The 20,605-nt window shown below is 45.8% G+C and overlaps 1 protein-coding gene across 1 annotated transcript in view; it reads right to left on the bottom strand.

Moving 5' to 3' along the window:
* Positions 1 to 20,605, bottom strand: part of SGIP1 (SH3GL interacting endocytic adaptor 1) — a 289,970-nt gene that overhangs the window by 119,597 nt on the left and 149,768 nt on the right. Inside the window, exons 10-12 of the mRNA XM_060231972.1 lie at positions 19,999 to 20,084; positions 18,263 to 18,355; positions 2,870 to 2,944 (exon numbers count right to left, since the gene is read on the bottom strand). Of these exons, the coding sequence (XP_060087955.1) occupies positions 2,870 to 2,944; positions 18,263 to 18,355; positions 19,999 to 20,084 (254 nt within the window). The remainder of the gene's footprint in view (positions 1 to 2,869; positions 2,945 to 18,262; positions 18,356 to 19,998; positions 20,085 to 20,605) is intronic.

The following is a 20,605-nucleotide window of genomic DNA, read 5'->3' as shown; positions in this document are numbered from 1 at the left end:
TCATCTTACAGAGCAAGAAATATGTGAGGAGATGGTAGTTAGTATATGTGTTTTCATTCAGGTCTCAATGAAAACACATATACTACATCTGGTTTTATATTTAAGTGTGTGTGTATACACATGCACATACACACTATAATAAATAATTCAAATGTATACAATTTGAGTTACTGCAATCAAAGCTCTTTGAAGTTAATGGTCTTAAACTAACGCTATTCAGTATGTGTGCAGACAGATTCTTTAGTGTGACATTTTTAAATATCACAATAGAGAATGATCAGGCTCATGTTTGAACATTTCTAAATCCTTTAGTTTGATTTTTCTGCAGATCCCCGAATCACAGCAATGTGTATTTTAAAATCACCTCTCCCTACTCTTCTCACCAGAGAACCTTACCAAACTTGAACACAGGTTTTCAAGGTGGACCTAATTTCAAATTGTATGCCCATGGCACATGTTCCCCTGCAGTGTTTGGGTGTACTGGAAAAAACTCTATAGGAAAATGGTGAGATGGTCAATAAGGAGAGGACTGTTCTTGCTTTATTTCTGGGATTCTCTACTACTTCTACTCTATTTCTCTATTCTATTACTGAGAGTCAGTTGTAATTAATGTTCCAAGAAGTAGAGAGGAATCAAATATCAAACAGGACAGATTTGGGTTAATCTTATCATCTGTAGTTGTTAGGTGTCTGGACAGTGGAACAAGTGTGGCAGGTATCTCTTGGGAACCCAACTGTGCACGCACACAAATAAAGGAAACTGCTGTAGTTTTGAAAACTCATATCTTGAACTTTCATCTGTAAGTACAGAGTGTTCCAAGTTAGAGAACATGACATTTCATAACTTGTCACAAAGAAATCTATATTTTACAAATATATGTATTGTATGTGTGTGTGTGTAAAACCATCCTAGGAAACAAAACACCATATATGGTGGAGTGATTTTAGCTCCCCAAAATCTCTAACCTAGATTCTTGGCCTGTGTGTGTCTTAAATCCTGGTTAAAGGCTTGTTATTCTAAGCTATGAATTGGGTGTCTGGCCTGGCTTTAAAAATTCAGGTCTAGAGGCCTACCACTCTAAGTTGTAACTCAGGTCTGGAGCCGGGAGGCCAGTGTGTGTGTAAGTAGAGATAAGGATTGATATGCGACCTGGGTCAAAAGGGTTCAGCTGAAGTTGGTATGAGGAGGTGCCTCCCTAATTAAGAAAAGAATATTCCATGCAGCTGGAGGGGTGAGGCTATCCTAAATTACCCCTCATTTATCAATTAGCTCAAAGGGTGACTTCATCATCCTGGGACATGATAGGCAGCAATGGGCCCCTGCAACTAATTGATCCTGGGCATAAAGGTTTGGCTATCTGAAGCCCAATTTGAGTCTGTGACCAGACCTGACCCCACTCAGATGTCCACCTTGCCAAGTCTGAACCACTCAGGCTGGTGCTTTGTCTTCTGTGACCATGCTATGCTGACTGAATGCTGAGAAAGTTCTGCTCTATTCCTATGCCTGCTGGCTAAGCTTTGGGTAACTATGTCAACTGTATAGATAAGCTTAGATTTATTAGTTTGCTTCCTTCCTATAACTGCTTTTATTAATTCTGCATACCAATAAAATATTTCTTATTTAGTTAAACATTGTAGAATCTTTTTGCTGGCAAGTCTCAAAGCTTAATCCTAGTGTCTGGACCATGGTTACCTACTAAGGTGTTAATTTCTGTTAGTCCTGCAGGTCTACCCCGCAGGGTCATTGTTAGTCTCCCAGTAAGGACTGGAGACTCCCCCAATTTCCAGTCTAGGGTTGTGGGGGTGGTGGCAGTAATTACTAAGGCTTACAAAGGGTCTTGGAGACAGGAGCCTAGCTTGGAAAAGGACTCCCTGCCAGGCAGAGGCTGGGGCTGTCTGCTGTCTGGGGGGTGGTTCCATCACATATGGGTATATATTTAATTTAATATTTAATTAATTGTGAAGATGTCTGTTACATTGGCCAAGCAGTATACATTCTGTGGTAAGTGGCAGTGTGTATATGAATAAAATATTGATAAATGAAGCACAAAGGTTTTAGCTGAAAATTTATATACTGGAATAGTTAAAGCATCAAGAATTACACACTGTGCATGATAACACTGATGTTCAGTATCATGCTTATCTTTTCAAAACCTTAGCTTGTTTTTACCTAGTTGAATATGCAGGCCATACACATAAATTCTGTTCAAAGCAAGGGCACTCTCAGCCCTTACTCAGCATAGCATATTCACTTGTGACATGAATTATTTACTTTACAAGCACCTTATTTCCTGTTTCTATGTGCCACAATAACGTTTTATTCAATCTTTATTCAATAAAGATTCCAGTATTATATTACCTCTCTACAGTCATTGTACTTCTAATTTCAAAGTATGTCTCACTCTTATTCTGCCACCTGGGAATCCTGCCAATTACCAGCAGGATCCCTCAATGCATTAAGAATGGCAGGCTAACTAAACCTCCTTAAATAAAGTTGGGTGCTACACAGTTGGGAGTTAACAAAAATCACTGAGAAATCCATGGACACAAAATTTTACCACTATAATCATATTTCTGTGGTAAGCCTGTGCAATTTTTGAACATCATATGAACATTATATGATAGTAAAAATAATTCCAAAATCTCACAGGCTGTGGAAAAAAGATTATACATTAGACTTCTAGCAAAAAACATTATCTTCTAAGATGGGTGGAAATATTAAATGCATGAATGTTAGGTATGCATAAAATGGATTTCATTGTGTAGGGTTTACATTTAATTAGCATTAAAAGTTCAGAACTCATATTGAGATCAACAAGTATATATTGTGGTCTGCAGAACCAGTAGCCATTTGTCTCAGATATGCTTACCTACTCCAACTGTTAAAGGAGAACCAGTGCGAGGAGGTGTAGCTGGAATATTTTTAGGAGGAAGTGGTGGAGGTGCTGTAAAGAGAGACAGATGCAAATATTTTAACTAAAAGTTGAGAGAGGGTCTTCAAGTATTCTATAATTCAGTCATATCAAGAGAGCAAACTAAACAAAAGGTAAAGGTAGTCCTCTGTGCAAACACCAGTCGTTTTTGACTCTGGGGTGACGTTGCTTTCACGACATTTTCACAGCAGACTTTTTACGGGGCAGTTTGCCATTGCCTTCCCCAGTCATCTACACTTTCTTCCCAGCTACACTTTCTTACTGACCTCAGAAGAATGGAAGGCTGAGTCAACCTGGAGCTGGCTACCTGAACCAGTTTTCACTGGGATCGAACTCAGGTCATGAGCAGAGGGCTCCGACTGCAGTACTGCAGCTTTACCACTCTGCGCCACGAGGATAAACAATATCTCCATAAAACCTAAGTGCTGCATAAATACAGTTCTTCACATCAGGGATTTATTTAAAAAAATAAGTTGAATAAACAACAGACAAATGCAGTGATTCCCATACTTGGCTTCCAACACTCCAGCACATTTCACTCGAGAGTGTCAGGGAAATGTCACTTTTTTTCAAAACAATTTTAATTCACTTTCCTTTTTTAAAAAAGAGAGAATACATTCTATACAGCACTTTCTGGGCAGTTTTCAGAAGAGTAAATGCATTGACTCGGGCCCTAAGGATCTTTTCATCATGCAAGTGTTCACCTATCTCCAGGAACTGAATTTCAGGAAGTGTCTCAGACAGGAAGGGATAGACTGGAAAGCTCTTTTCAGCAAATGGCACTTTATTAAGCTTGCATGTGTATAGACTGGAAAGCTCTTTTCAGCAAATGGCACTTTATTAAGCTTGCATGTGTAATTTCAAGTACAATGCTACAAGAATATTATCATTCCTAACTGAATTAAAGAAGTGAGCAGTGACTCACAAAAGCTCATACTGTGCCACAAATTTTGTTAGTCTTTAGGGTGCTACTGGGCTCTTATTCTTTTCTACTGCTACAGACAGTTTACATGGCTACTTATCTTGAACTAAATAAGACTGTTTATTATGATCCAAGATCAGAATTCAAAATCAAAATCAGGCTACTTAGAAAATAAGAGATTGGATTTATACCCCACCGTTCACTTGAAGTCTCAGGGGGGTTACAATTTCCTTTTCCTTCCCATCCTCACAACAGATACCCTGTGAGGTAGGTGGGGCTGAAGGAGCTCTTTCAATAACTGTTCTTGAGAGAACAACTCTGAGAGAACTTGTGACTGACCCACAGTGACCCAGCAGCTGCATGTGGAGCAGTGAGGAATCAAACCCAGTTCTCCCAGATTAGAGTCCATACTACACCACTACACCAAGCTGGCCGGTTCATGGCCACAATGGAGATGGCTGGATAAGAACCTTCCAATCCCCTCAAAGTCAACAGATCGGCACTGGACCAGGAAAGTTTTCTTATGACTGCAGACACAATTTTCTGTTTGTTTATTCTTTATAGGAGGATAGAGAATGTCATGAAACCAACAATGAACTAATGATGTGGGTAGGCAGAATCACAACTCCCAAAATGTTGAGAATCATGAGCTAACAGAAGCAAGATTTGAATCTAGTTCCACCTTAGAGATCAACAAGATTTTCTGGGTCTTAGCTTTCAAGAGTCAAACCTCCCTCTGCCAGATAACAAATACCAGGCAGCTTTTATTGTCAAAAGCTTATACTCCAAAAATCTTGCTGGTCTGTAAAGTGCTACTGGACTGCAATCTAGTTATCCTCCTGCTGACCAACAGGGATACCCTCTGAAACTATTTTCAAGACAGGCTAACAATACAGGTGGAAAAATAAAAGGAAAAAAATGGAGCTATATCCATTCTTCTGAAATCACAAGGGAACTTTCCCAGTATCTTTGGCTCTTCACTAATGCATTCAGTCAACTTCTCCTCAGGGCCCGTTGTAGGAAGTCTGGGAAAGTCTGTCTCCCTCCCACCACAAACAATGCTGCTGCAAGGCAAAGAGTGGAGCAAACAGTAAGCTGTAAGAGACATGTTCATGAGACAAACAGTAGCAGTTACTTCTCTTCAACTGACACAAAAGGAATGCTCATTCACAGCAAGGAGAAGCCAGTTCAACAGAAGCAAGTAAACAGACTAACACTATATAATGTATTAAGCCCCCTTTCCACCTGCAAATACTCTTCACTCTTTCTATTCAAATTAGGCTACAGTGGCCTCATATGACAGAATGGACTCTATTCTGTCCTATGGGTCCATAGGACACAATGGACTCCATTCTATCCTATCAGCCCATAGGACAGAATGGACTTCCTGTCCTATGTGTCAAGTCTGAGTTATATTTTACTAGCATAGATTTTCAAACTTTGGTTCAGGAAATGACTCCTGGGTAAAAGCCATACTGTATTCAAGTGCTGCTAGCTCAACCTCTCCTTCCCCCCCTCCTTCCCTTTGTTATGTAGCCAAGCTTTGCAACTAGCTATGAGAAAAAGATTACTGTGCCTTCTCAAAGATAATGGGTACCAAGGAAGTGCCCAAGGCCAGCCAGGCCTGAGAACGATAAAGTAACAACGATGTGTGAATGTGCTTGTTGAGGCAGCCCCCCCCGTAGGAATTCCCCCCGATCTGCACCTTAAATGTTTGCCCTTTGTATATGCTCGCCAGTTCTCTCAATCTCTGTCGACCTGTCTTGCAATATGTTACAATAAACTTGCTACTTTATCAACAAGGACTCGTTATTGAAACATTAGACTTGACATTTTGAGAGAACTCCCTTTTTGGGGGTTTCGACTGTGCCGGCAACTTGAAAAGCCAAATGGCTGACCAGATTCCAGGCAACGGAGAACTCCCACTCGAAGCGGGCTCAGAAGGGGCTACCCCGTGGCACGTACTGGACCCCAGGAGGGCCGCGGAGTCTCCGCCCGAGTTCCAACTAGTGCTGTCCCCGAGGCAGTATCAGTCGCGGACCTCGACCACCATCATGGACCAGGCCCCGCTGCACAGAGACGCCATCCTGAACCGCCACGTGAGGCAGATCCCGATGGCTGAGGGTGAGGCTGCCAACCCGGGCTCGGGGGAGACGGGAGAAGCAGACAGCATCATTGTCGTCCAAGTGGGCGAAAGTGGAGACGATGGGGCTGGGGCCAGGAAGGCCGAATGTGAAGAACCTCGACTCAAGGGGCAAGACGAGGAGGATTATCAGCTGTTCCGCTTGATGGTCCAGAGGGAGATCGATGGCGCCATTGGGGGGCTGCGAGACGAGGTCCGGGACCTGACGATCTAGCTCGGAAGAGCCCTGGGGGGAGCGACCTCCAGACGTCCAGCGGGGCCGGCTGCCCCGGCCAGAGGCTGCCCCAGCCAGACGGCGGCAGCCGCCACCCCTCCCCCGGTGAGAGTCGGGGCACCCCAGGCCTCGGCGGCCGCGGCCCCAGCCGCTGGAGCCCCGGTGGGTCTCCGGCACGTGGGGAGAGAACTGGATGCCACCTTCGACGGGGACCCGGAGGAGGTGAACTACTTCGCAATACAAGCGAACAGCTTCATGCACTACTGGGGGAACTCTTTCCCGGATGAGTTTAGCCGGGTCGACTACCTGGGGTCGAAGCTGAGGGGGTCGGCCAAGAGATGGTCTGTGGGCCTGTGTGAGACCCGGAGCCCGATCCTGGATGACGTGCACACTTTCCTGCAAGCCTTGCTGACCCAATATGAGGACCCCCTGCAGGAAACCCGAGCGCTGGTGGCTTTGCGGGACATGCAGCAGGGACCCCGACCCATCCGCGAATACGCTGCCGACTTCCAGGCCAACGTGGCAAGGGTTCGGGGCTGGAACGAAGTAATGAAAATTGAGCAGTTCACGAATGGACTGAATGCGAGCATTCTGGACCGGGCCCTCACTCAAGCCCGTCCAGCCACTCTGGTGGGGTGGATCCAGCTAGCGGGAGAGGTGGAGAACAACCTCAAGAGAGTGGCTATGCTCCGGCAGCACCAGTCCGGAAAGACCCAGGCGAAAGGGGGGACCCCGAAAGTGGAGCAGCCGAAGGGGAAGAAACCGGCGGCGGCCGTGCCGGTGGGGCCGCGCAGGTGCTTCCACTGCGGCGACCCCAATCACTTGGCCTCCAGCTGCCCGCACCCCCCACCGCCGAGAGCCGCCCCGACCCCGCCAAAGGCCGTCGCCCAGACCCCGAAGAAGCCGGTCGGCCGCCCTAAGGATGCGGCAAGGAGCAGCGCAGCGTCGGTGCAGGAAGAACTACAGGAGGAGGAGGTGCTCCTCTCGGCCGAACTCACGGACCTGGCATGGATCGAAGAGCCGGTGGGAAACGACGCCGACCTGCTGCCCTGAAGGCTGCCCAACAGCAGGTCGATCGTGACGGGGAGCCGCTGACGGTGAGCGTGACGGGGAAACTGTACTTTGTGACTGTGAAATTATTGAACCCCAAGCTACGGAGGTTCATGCAGATCAGGGCCTTAATAGACTCGGGGTGTAACCGGGAACTGATGTCCCCCAGGGTGGTGGAAGCATTGGGACTAGAAAGCTCACTCCTACCCCACCCGATGCTATTCGAACAGATGGATGGGTCGGTGATGTGCGGAGAGCCTTGCACGCACGCGACGCAACCGTGCCCGGTGGGGATCGAGGAGCACTGGGACCAAGAGCTTTTTGTGATCGCGCCCTCATGCTCATACCTGATAGTGCTAGGGGTGGGGTGGCTAGAAAAGCATGAACCCTTAATCAGGTGGAGGGCCAAAACCATCAGGTTCCTGGACCCGGGGTGTAAATCCCATCAGTGGGATCAAGCGTGGGGGCCAAAAGCTCCCGCTGCCAAGGAAAGGGCGTGTGTGACCGTGGAAGAGGTGCACTCAGTTCCCGCGCCCTACCGGGACCTCATGGAAGTCTTTAGTGAGAAGGAAGCCAATCAACTGCCCCCCCACCGAAGCACGGACTGTGCCATAGAACTGATCCCGGGGGAAACCTTACCCAAGGCAAAACTCTATCAGATGGGGTGGGCAGAAAAGAAAGAACTACGCAAATTCTTAGATCAGAACTTAGCAAGGGGGTTCATCCGACCGGCCACGGCCCCCCACGCGGCCCCCGTCCTCTTCAGGAAGAAGAAGGACAACTCGTTGAGACTTTGCACTGATTTTCGCGGGATAAACGTGATTTCTACGTCCAATGCCTACCCCATCCCCCTCATCCGGGACTTATTGAGCACGGTTGCGGGGGGGGGAAATATTCACCAAACTGGACCTACGAGACGCTTACTTTCGAGTGCGCATTAAGGAGGGGGACGAGTGGAAGACAGCCTTTAATACCCCCATGGGACAGTTTGAATACTTGGTGATGCCGTTCGGACTGCAGGGGGCCCCGGGGGTGTTCATGAACTTTATCAATGATGTACTGCGGGATTACCTGTACAAGGGGGTGGTGGTGTACCTTGATGACATCATTATTTACTCGCAAGACGAGCAGTCGCATGTGAAATTGGTCCGGGAGGTGCTCAGCACCCTGCTGAAAAATCAACTGTATGCTAAGTTGTCTAAATGTGAATTTCATCGGACAGAGCTAGACTACCTGGGCTTCCGAGTGTCAGAACGCGGATTGGCCATGGACCCAGCGAAGGTCCAGGCAGTATTAGAGTCGGCCCCCCCGAGGACACGTAGACAGCTCCAATCGTTCCTCGGGTTCGCAAATTTTTACAGACAATTCATTGAGGGGTTCGCCCAGATAGCCCTGCCCCTGACTGATCTCCTAAAGACCAAGGGCAAGGGCCCCGAGGCCAAGCGGCCCGGCACTAGGTTAAATTGGACCGAGGAGTGCCAATCCGCGTTCGAGCACCTGAAGCGCCTGTTCACGAGTGAACCGGTCCTAAGCCACCCGGACGAGCAAAAGGCCTTCGTGGTCCAATGCGACGCCTCCAACGTGGCCGTAGGAGCCATTCTCATGCAGAGGGACGGGGAGGGGAAGCTAAGACCCTGCGCCCACATTTCCCGAAAGTTTTCAGCCGACCAGCGTAACTGGTCCGTTTGGGACAAGGAGGCGTTCGCAGTGATGTTTGCCCTGAAAAATTGGAGGTCTTGGCTAGAGGGGGCGAGACTCCCCTTTGAAATATGGACCGATCATAAGAACTTAGAGGCTCTAACGGGCAAGAGAAAGCTGAGTGAAAAACAAATCCGGTGGGCAGGATTTTTCTCAAAGTTCGATTTCACCTTGAAGCATATCCCGGGGGCAAAGAACTTTTTGGCGGACGCCCTCTCGCGGCTTCCGCAGCATGAGAGCCAGAGAGAAGAGGTAGTAGACTCGCTGATTTCTCCCTCCCAAATAGCCGCAATGGTCACCACTCGCTCCCAGAAGAAGAAAAGGGATATGGGAGGAATTAATCCCGAGCTCATTGCCCAGGAGACCGAGAGGGAGGGAAACGAGAGACCAGGGGGGTGCAGAAAGCCAAAGACGGACTCTGGTACAAAGGGGAAAAACTATACGTGCCCAAGCCCCTGAGAAGGGAAATTTTACAGCTTTGCCACTCTTCCAAACTGGCTGGGCACTTTGGCTATGTCAAAACGCTACACCTGGTTAACCGACAATTCTGGTGGCCCTCCCTCCGCAAAGACGTGTCTGACTTTGTCACTAGTTGCCCCATTTGTATAATGGCCAAGAAGAGGGGGGGGGGGGAAACCGCCGGGCTTGCTGCAACCACTTGAAACCGCCAAGCGGCCATGGTCAATAGTGTCCATGGACTTCATAGTGGAGCTCTCCCCCTCGCGGGGAAAGACGGTCATTTTGGTGGTGGTGGACACTTTTTCTAAGCAAGCGCACTTCATCCCCTGCGCGCAGCTGCCCACCGCAAAGAAACTGGCGGCCCTATTCTTCGATCACGTGATAAAACTACACTCATTTCCAGATAAGGTCATTAGTGACCGCGGGCCGCAGTTCGTTGCCACCTTCTGGCGGGAGTTCTGTAAATTAGTAGGAATGGAACAGGGGTTGAGCTCCGCCTACCACCCACAGACGGACGGACAGACGGAGAGGGTTAACGGGGTGCTTGAACAATACTTAAGGTGCTTTGTTAATCAGAGACAATCGGACTGAGTAGACTTACTCCCCTTCGCGGAATACTGCTACAATAACACCATGCAGAGCTCCACCAAAGCCTCCCCCTTCTTCACAGTATTTGGCTACGAGGGGAAGCCGCTTCCGCTGTTGCAAGGAGGGGTAACAGATACGCCCACCTCCTTCGAGCAGTGGTGGAAGGGGCCGAGCAACAGCTGGCCAATCATTAAGGAGAATCTGGAGGCCGCCAAGGAGTCCTACAAAAAGCAGTATGACAAATCCCATGTCCCGGCGGGAGAGTTTAAAGTGGGAGATTCGGTATTTGTGTCAACCAAAAACTTCCCCTTAACCCAGCCCTCTAAGAAGCTAGCTTAAAAGTTCCTGGGGCCCTTCAAAGTGAAAAGAGTGATTAATGCCGTGACTGTGGAACTGGACCTGCCACCTGCCCTGGGTAAAATCCACCCTGTGTTTCATTGCAGCTTGATCCGGCGAGATCCGGGGCCGTCCAGCTGGCATCCTCTCCCCTCGCAGCTCCTCTCCACCCTGGCGGACCGCTGCCTCACCACCACCGAACCCCTGGAACAGCTGCCCCAGGCTAGGACCCCTCTCCTCGCTGTGGAGGGGGGCTTAGGGGGGGCAGTATGTCAAGTCTGAGTTATATTTTACTAGCATAGATTTTCAAACTTTGGTTCAGGAAATGACTCCTGGGTAAAAGCCATACTGTATTCAAGTGCTGCTAGCTCAACCTCTCCTTCCCCCCCTCCTTCCCTTTGTTATGTAGCCAAGCTTTGCAACTAGCTATGAGAAAAAGATTACTGTGCCTTCTCAAAGATAATGGGTACCAAGGAAGTGCCCAAGGCCAGCCAGGCCTGAGAACGATAAAGAAACAACGATGTGTGAATGTGCTTGTTGAGGCAGCCCCCCCCGTAGGAATTCCCCCCGATCTGCACCTTAAATGTTTGCCCTTTGTATATGCTCGCCAGTTCTCTCAATCTCTGTCGACCTGTCTTGCAATATGTTACAATAAACTTGCTACTTTATCAACAAGGACTCGTTATTGAAACATTAGACTTGACACTATGGGCCCATTGAACAGACTGGAGTCCATTTTGTACTATGAGCCCATTGGACAAAATGGACTCCATTGTATCCTATGGGCCCATAGGACGGAATGGACTCCATTCTGTCCTATGGGCTGATAAGATACAATGGAGTCCAATCTGTCCTATGGCTCCATGAGATGGAATGGACTCCCTTTCATTTTCCTGCTGTCTGCAAGCAGGAGAGAGTGACAGGCAGGCTTGCAATGGCTCCCTGCCTCTTACAGCCACCAGCAGAGTGGGTCTGCCTGTCAGCTGCTTGCTTTAAGAGGCGGGGAGCCATTGGAAGGCTTCCTTTCACTCCCCCCTCTGGATGCAAGTGGGAGGGCGTGAAAGGGAGGCTTCTAATGGTTGCGGATTATTTTTCTGTTGTCCTTCCTTCCTTCCTTCCTTCCTTCCTTCCTTCCTTCCTTCCTTCCTTCCTTCCTTCCTTCCTTCCTTCCTTCCTTCCTTCCTTCCTTCCTTCCTTCCTCTCCTTTCTCCCCAACTTTTCCATAACTTTCCCTTCCTTCCTCTCATCCTTTCTGTCTTTTTCTTTCATTCTATCTTCCTTTTTTAATTTTTCTTTTTCTCACTCCTTTCTTCCCTTCTTTTTTACCTCTCCCTTCTGTTATTTCTCTCATTCTTTCTCTGTATCTCTGTCTTTTTATTTCATTCTACCTTCCTTTCATTTTTTCTCACACTCCTTTCTCCCCATCTTTTTCCTACTGTTCTTTCTCTCTCTCTCTCTCTCTTTTTCTTTCATTCTGTTTGTATATCTTCCTTCCTTCTGGCCACCTACACATTCATTCCCCCCCCCCATATTTTTTCTAGGGCCAATTGTATTTCTTCCTACAACGGGCTTTATTGCTAGTTTTAGATATTTTACAGACAGCATGGCCAAAAAATGCTTCTTTGACTAGTGCCTACAAGAATGGCACGTTCTTAGGGAAGAATAATTGCATGCCTATCACAAATCTGCAATATGTCAGAGATAAAGACTACAGTTGCTATTTTATCATTACATAATATGCTAATCAAGTTGCTTTAACAGGTGAGGATTACAGTCCAATTACTATGCATCAGTGCTACTCAGAGAAATGTCAGTATTTTGTTGAATCACATCCAGATAATTTTTCTTGTTTAATAATTCACTGTCACGGGTCAGCCAGCTGGCACCTCCTCCTCCTCAGAATTGGAGGAGTCAGGACCTGCACCAGTGGAATACCTACCTGACAGCTGGGCCAAGAAACAGACCCAACAGGAAGAGAGAACACTTCCCAGACATGCCCAGGCTGCTCATTCTGGCAGGATTTGAAAGAACAGACATAGAGGTAGAGCCTCAGTCCCCACTAGAGTCTCCTGAACAAATAGAGCATAGAAAGAGGAAGGAGCACTTGAAAGCTTTAAAGAGAAGATGGAGTGCGTGACTAATTGCTCAGCAGCAATTGATGTTGATTCTTGGAGCAGAGTCTTTGCAGGATGAGGACTGACAGGTTGATAGAAAGAAGCAAGGACCTACACCTGGAACATGAGGAATCCACTGGGATAAAGTGACATCTAGACCGATTCCCCACTAGCCTTGTCCTGGATTCATGCTCCTCTTCTCCATGGGGCTTCCATCAGATTTTGCACAAGCTGCTGTGGGGCTGCAACTTGCTCTGTGTCTTTCATGCAGCAAGCAAGATCTTCTAAAAACCAATTTCTGCTTGCCACGTGAAAGAGGCAGAGCGAGTTGCAGCCCCGTGGCAGCTTGTGCAAAATCGAACAGAAGCTCAGCGGAGAAGAGGAGCGTGAGACCGGGACAAGGCTAGTGGAGAATCAGTCCTGGGCTTTGAGGATGAGTCAGCAAAAGGAGACAATGAAAAGGAACATGCTGAACAAGGCTTGGTGTGGATGCAACTTTGCTTGCAATCCGCTGTGTGAGCTGCAAACAGAGTGCTACCCTGTTCTGCTTAAACTGTGCTTTTTACAGCTGGAGACCCAGAATCCTGCCCTGGTTTCCAAGCTTTGGACCCTGAACTCTCCTTTCCCTAACCTTTGGATTGATCCTTTAGTTATCTGACTTGGGATTGGTTTGTTGACTATGCTTTTGTACTCTGTTTTACTTGTTACTGTTGTATTTGTGCATCCTGAGAACCCTGGGTTGAGTAAAAGAGCTGGGATCTGCCCTGTGTGTGGCATTCACCTTATCAGTGTTCTAAATTCCACTGTTAGCTTTACACAATAAAAGGTGTTTGCACTCACAGCACACAATTGTTATGTACCCATCACTGCATTTAATAGTAAACTGGCTGGCCCCTGTGAGAATGAAAAAAGCAGTAAAAATCAGGCCATGTCAGACAAGATAGAGGAATCTCCAGGTACACAGAAGAATGTGTTTTTGTAAAACTAAGAGAAAAAAAATTAAAACTGGACTACTTAGGAGTATATATGCTTCAGGAAGGATGATATGTTGCTGAGTATCTGTTACAGGGGGAAAGTGCAGGTGAGGGAACAGGTCATTCAAGTCATTGAGAGCTGATGAAAGCCTGGGAGGGGAAGATTTGAGACAAAGTGTTCCAAATTGCTCTGGCAGAGGCTGTGGGCCTGAAACACATTTACCACATTGTCCAGTGCTGATGCTGCTGGTCCACTCTGTGTCTGCTTGTGGCTGTGGTGCTGCTTCTGGAATCGCAGAAGCCCTTGCAGCCTCCTTGGACAAACCCAACGCCAAGGACTCACCACAGCTGCTGGCCACATTCCAGGGGCCAGCAGAGAGGCACATCCAGAGCTGTGGGGCCTGCCATGTAAACAGCAGGCAGATCTGAAATGGAAGCATGACCTGGAAGTGCCACTGGAGGAACCCAGGCAAAAGAGTCTGGCAACATGGGAGAGGTGACTACAGTCCACCTCCTGGGAGGGCTGCTAGAAATCAGACTTGCCCCAGCAAATGACTTAGTGGGATGTCTTCCTCTGGGCCTTGCAGCAAAGTGGAATGCAAGGGGCTGGGCCTGACCCAAGTCCAGGGACAGGCAGGGAGGTGGAATCCCAACCAAAGACAAGGAGCCAATAACTGAGGCTTGCTTCTGACAGGCAGGTGTTGGGAAGGTTGACAAGGGTGGTGGGAAGGCTAAAAGGAGGCTTCCTGAAACAGGCTAAGGAGGAGTGGACTGGAACTATTCTGGTGCAGCTTCCCCAGGAGGCAAGAGCTGGGCTTCAGCAGGGCAGGTCACAGGTAAGGTTGCAGAGAGTAACTGAAGTCCAGTCCAAAAGTCAGGGGTTCTAGAAAGCAAGTTTGACAAAGTCTGGTCTGTTGGAAATACATATCTGTTCTGTATGTCCTTTGCAATGTCATAAAGTTCCAGTCATTATAGGGTTAACACTGTGCCTGATTCCCTATTGTCTGCATGACCTGGGAAGAAGATACTGACCGCTGTCAATCAAGGTCTAGAAGTGGGAAAACCTGTTTGGTCAGTTAGTCAGGTGACTTCCTTTGTTCAGGCAGAGAGTTCAAGAAGGAGAAGGAGGTGGTCTTCCATTAAGCACATGATCTTCTAGTAAGAATGTAGTTCTATAGTGTTTGTTATTTTCACCTCCCAGTACCCTTTCCCTGTAGAAATAAATGTTTTTGCTTTTTCATGTTAAATGCCTCTCAATGATTATTTGATCCAGTGATCCATCGCACTGTTTGAGACAAAGAAATAGAATTTCAAACAGAATTCCCTAACACAGTCTAGGGTCACAGAGTTTCAGGCAGCAAGTCTAGTCCAAGATCAGGGGTTCCAGAAAAACCAGTTGTTGGCTCAGTTCAAAAATGCAGAGGAACAGCAAGATCGATGGCTCAGTAACAAAGCGTACTTGTTGCAGTCATGTACTGCTAATTCTCCCAGCTGAATTTATAGCCAAGTCTTAACAAGATAAACTTCCTGCCAGTTCCTTGGCAGTCATCCTGAAACAACTCATTCATCTCTTCAACTGACAGCTGACAATGGGCCATGAGTCTAGCGCTTCTCCTTCTTGCAACTCTCTGACAGCATTGACACTGCAAGGGTGTGGGTGAGCTAGATGGGCTGGGAGTGGCTTCTGAAGACTTGTTTGCTCCTTCAGAGCTACAAGGCATTGGCTTGGTTTCAGCTGTAGGTTTTGACTCCTGATCACCTGGTAGCCTGACCTCTTGTTCTTCTGGCTCAGAGCTGTTCAATTACAGGCTGAGAAGTAGCCGTAGGTTGCTCTTTATCTAACCCTAACCCTAACCCTCACTCAGCACAGACTGACATGACAGGAACTATAAGTGCAGAGAGAGAAAAGGTTCACAGTCAGGAAGAAGAGGCCAAGAATGATGAACTCCCTCCCCTCCCGTTCTGAGGCTATAGAGCATCCCGGAAATAGCATTTGTGATGGGGGAAGGTGTTGCCTCAAAGGGCTGGGCTCTGGGCATGACCTACATGGACTACTTCATTTACCTGGTGTTGAGGGATGCCCTGCATTTGGGTTCTGCAGAGAATCCTGAACTGGATACTGCAACTTTGATGTCCAGAGTGTGCTCCAGAACTGCTGGAATATTACAAGTCCCTTCTAGCACAGTGTACTCATCTGCTGTGCCAGAAGCAGTTGTTGATAGGCATGCCAGAGCTCTGCCTAATCAGACACATCACTGGAATGCCATTTGCATAATGCTCAAGTATCCAGTGCAGTGGAAAAGTGCCTTCCTGGACAAGGTGGCCTTGGAGGTTGACACTGTAAAGGGGAGAGACCTTTCAGCAATGAGGTGCAGCTGACTCTCTGGCAGCTGGTGGAGGTCCTTAAGTTGTATTAGTTGTGCACAACTGATTTGCTGAGCTACTGGACTAGGAAACAGATGGTTTGGAAGGACTTCTCTCTTATGGCTGAATGGTCCTTGTGTTCTCCAATAAGCTGAGGATCTCAGCACTAGTGATGAAGGACAGCTCTTCTTGTGAGCCACTGACAGTAAGGCTGCAGATAATAATAATAATAAATTTATTCTTATATCCCGCCCTCCCCTGCCAAAGCGGGCTCAGGGCGGCTCACATGACATGGTTTACACCATGATTACACTAAAATCCAATCATTACAATAAAAGACAATTAAAAGTTAAATATTCAATTCAATTAAATAAACAATTAAAATTATTAACAGCTACAAATTAAAGTGTCACAGTTCAGTATATATATAAGATGGCTAGGTGTCGTTTCCGGGTTCCATCTTAAACGCGAGTTGACAGAGGGTGGTTTTGCAAGCCCTGCGAAACTGATTTAGGTCTCACAGGGCTCGCACCTCCTCTGGTTGTTGATTCCTCTGGTAGATAGCAAAGTGCTTGGGTGCCCCAACCCCTCTCCCAACTTCTCACTTTGAAGCCTTCTTTGGGAATATGTATGTATGTGCATCTGTGTCTGGCTGCCTTGATACTGGCTTGCCAGGTTGGCTTCTTTAGTTTGGCATTGGTTCTGTTGGGCTTGCAGCAGTGTCCCTTGCTTAACTTAATTCAATTTGGATTCTATAGTTTGACATTAGTTATGTTGGGCTTGAGACATTGGCCTATAGTTCTATTGGGATTCTTTGGCTTAACACTGGTTCTACTGGACTTGTTGGTTCTGTTTTTATTTGGAGGCTTTTGGTCAGTAGATGCTCTTGTATGTTTGGCTGTTGGCTTCTCTGTCCTGGAGAAAGTCCTTGAGACAGCCACTAGACCATGGTCCATTGTCTCAATGGATTTTATAACTGATCTCCCAGAGAGCGAAGGGAAAACTGTCATTCTGGTGGTGGTGGACACTTTTTCCAAACAAGCTCACATTGTACCTTGCTCCAAACACCCTTCTGCCAAAAAAGTGGCAAAATTATTCTTCAATCATATTGCAAAATTGCACAGTTTCCTGGACAAGGTGATATCAGACAGGGGGGGGGGTGCAATTCTGTGCCAAATATTGGAGGGAATTTTGCCAAATATAGAACAGGGATTGAGCTCCAGCTACCACCAAGCCCTTGACAGGAAATTTTTAAATATAGGAAACAATGGAAATAATGACCGTGGTGGGGGTCTTTGTTCATGGTTTCATACATTTGAATTCTCTGATCCAATATGCTTGAAACTTGGGGGATCTTTAGCAGACAGGCAGATTTCCTACATTTGTGGGTGTCATTTATTTTTAAAACAAGCATTTAAACTCCTCATGAAAAAAGGACCTGAAAAGTTTCAGAATTCTGAAAAAAATACCAAAACCAGAACTCTGTAATAGTATAGGGGGACCCAAATAATAGTCCAGAACACTATTATGGAACCCATTCCCAAAATCCAAATCCAGTAAAGATTTTTTTTTCCAAATTTGCATCCCTATCAGCATGTGATCACTCCATTTTAAGTTTGTGTTCTACATATTCACTAACCAGTTAGCAAAGGTTAGGATAGTGTGCAATGATCCAAATGTCTCCAGACATGCTCAGCATTTTAGTAACTGAAACCCACTTAGTACATATTACCACAAAATACCTCCTTGGGGTAGTTATGCATCAAATGAGACATGATAGAGGAGATCTGGTATTAGGATTCTGAGCACTTTTAAAAAGTATAGCAGCTCCATGTAGCTGCATTGCAGATCAGAGCTGGTCATGGGCAGCCAAAGGTATTTAACCATCTAACTATGCCTTTATCTCAACCCCCACCCTGAAAGCTGCAATTAGGTCCACAAGGAAAAAAGGGACAGGTACAAATGTGGGCTTTGTTAATTTTTTTTAATGCAAAGATAACCTAATCACAAATATGTAGTCTGACTTGGTGGTGCTGTACTTTTCAAAAGAGGACAACTTTTGTCTTCAGACTCCAGAGCATATGGGCTATTAAAATGTTTTAAAGTTATGTTAAAACTTTTATTCCAGTTTTCCATGAATCAGATTTGTAGTAGTCATTGGGGAGCTACTGTACTTATGGCATGTTGCTGTGGTTGCTAGGAGATTATCTTTCTGATAGGGAATCAGGTTTAACATTGCAAACTGAGATCACAAACGGCTGCTATTCTCTCCAGGGACTGAGAACAGCTTCTTCACCCAGTGTTGAAAGCTGGGTTTCCAATGCATAATTCAACCAATATCTCTTGGTTTCCTTGACAGTACAATGAACATTAACTCTCAACTGTGCTACTGGTACCTATCTAATATTTCAGTCACACAGTATAAAAACCAGGAGATAGTTTTTCAAGTATAAGATATTTAAACTTACTTCCAGCAGGAAAAGGTTGTGGTGGATTTGGAGATTCTACACTTGGATTTGCTGGTTGCACAGAACCCCATACTTCGGGTTGATCTATGAGAGCTGAAGCCACATATATATACATGATACACACAAATCTAGAAGTAACATAAGGAATTGATTCCAACGAAAGCTTCTCTTTTACAGCATCAGTTGAATTGAACCTTGATCTGTAGAATTTACTTGGCAGACTAATTTTTAAGACACAGATTATTCTCTATAGTGGGGAATGCTGCCATTGGGTATAATTTTTTCACTCAGCAGACGACATGCACAGAAGCCTGATACAGAGAGCAATGGCTTTTTAAGGCAAGCAACTAAAATGAAACATTTGCATTGCTATGCATCCATTATAGCGTATGTACTTTTTTTGATAATGAGATTTGCTTTGGGGGAAAAAGTCAAGAATAATGAAGCTCTCAGCGCTTTTTTTGGTAGAAAAAGCCCAGCAGGAACTCATTTGTATATTAGGGCACACCCCCTGGTGTTAGCATTGTTTCACACAGGACTTTTTTGTAGAAAAAGCCCAGCAGGAACTCATTTGCATATTAGGCCTCATCTCACTGATGCCAAGCCAGCTAGAACTGCATTCCTGTGCATTCCTGCTCAAAAAAAGCCCTGGAAGTTCTCATATGCAGAAAAAGAATCTTGAAATGAGTACCTAGATTAGTACACATCCTGTCCTGATTCAGTGCTGTATTTCAGATTCCTACAGTTCTCTTTCACATGTTTGGGTATTCATATTAATGGATAAGTACATACAACAAAAGGTGAATTGGACCCCATTATCATCTTGGCCGGGCTATATGTAACAGGAATTCAGTAACCACCCATATTCTCAACTTAGAGCAGAAATGGTTTAAAAAAAGGCTAGAAAGCCTCTGTTCTATAGGGCAACAAGAGGACCACAAGGCACCATCGTTTATTTCATAACACGTCTACAAACAATATAAGGCAGTTGTTACTGGCTGTTACAGAGGACATCCCCCACAAGCATCAGATGTTTCCAGTTTGGGGAGTTATACCTTGTTGCTGTTAAGCATTTTCTTGTATCATTTTTTTTCTTGTATCAAAATAGTCTCACAGATAGATTTAAGCTGGTGCAGACATACCTCTCACATAGAGTAGGTGGGTATTTTCTGGCTTTGGAAACTTTGCATCTCTCTACCCTTGGTCCTTTAACATGACATGCATCCAAACTCAGCTTCCCCATGTTTTCCCTACCTACTGTGTATACTTTGTCAAGTTTTGACTTCTAAAAACTTCTTTTAGGTTTCCAGCATAGTTATCAGTTTAACCATTTATTCTGTGCTCCCCTCTAAAAAGAAAAAAGCCAATTCTATTTTTTGTTACTTGACCCTTTTCCTCCCTCCAAGAAAACCCTTCAGATCTGCTGGAGACAGGAAGGAGTTCTTTCAGTTTTTCTATTCAATGTCTAAAATATGTGATTGCAGATTCATATGAGGCTCACCATTCAATGTTTGTGGGTACTCAGCCTGACATGTTCCCTCAGATATGTAATTCATTTGCTTTACCAGTTTATTCAGTTCATAATTCACCCCATGCCACAGGATGAAAGTAGGCAACAACATATTAAAAAACTGATATAAAGCAAATTAACACAAACTTTTCTTCAGTTTTGACTTTCTAACACAGTTACATACATGAACTTATCAAACCAATCACAGCACAGATTTCCCACCTACCTTCCAACTTCTGTTCCTCAAATGCAGACTCGAGTGGTGGGCCAAACAGTGGTGCTAAGACTGCGGGGTCTTCAGGGGCTTTTTTGCTGTAGCATAATATAGACATTGAGGGATAACTATTTGAGCAGAAGTGACAAAGATCTGATTTTTCAGGTTTCAGGAACTGCTCTTGACTGGGGATCCCAAAACAAAACAGTATTACACACAAGTTACATATTTGTCTTTGTCAAATCTGCAAATGTACTCTGTCTCAATGCACATAAAATTAGCCTGGCAAACAATAGCCAAGAGAGGTCTGAGCACTTAATTACACTGGACTCATTGTCACTGATTACTACTTTTCCGCAGCATTTTTTAAATTTACAAATAATTCCAGTGGTGTGAATCCAGTGAACTGCAGACTTTGCAGAATTTAATTTCTAGACAGGTGCGGCAGCCAATCTGCTGGAGCTACCACTGTATGATATGGAGGGCCTTTCATTTAATGTCTTGACATGCTCAACCTGCTCAGAGGCACTTTCATCTTTTCATAGCTGTGCTTTGGCAATGAAAGTGCTATTGAGACTGATTCCTGGAGAGCCACTGGCACAAATTAAAGCATGAGATT

The sequence above is a fragment of the Heteronotia binoei genome, chromosome 2 (genome assembly GCF_032191835.1).
Source record: "Heteronotia binoei isolate CCM8104 ecotype False Entrance Well chromosome 2, APGP_CSIRO_Hbin_v1, whole genome shotgun sequence".
Taxonomy (NCBI): domain Eukaryota; kingdom Metazoa; phylum Chordata; class Lepidosauria; order Squamata; family Gekkonidae; genus Heteronotia; species Heteronotia binoei.
This window is presented reverse-complemented; position numbering and strand designations above follow the sequence as displayed.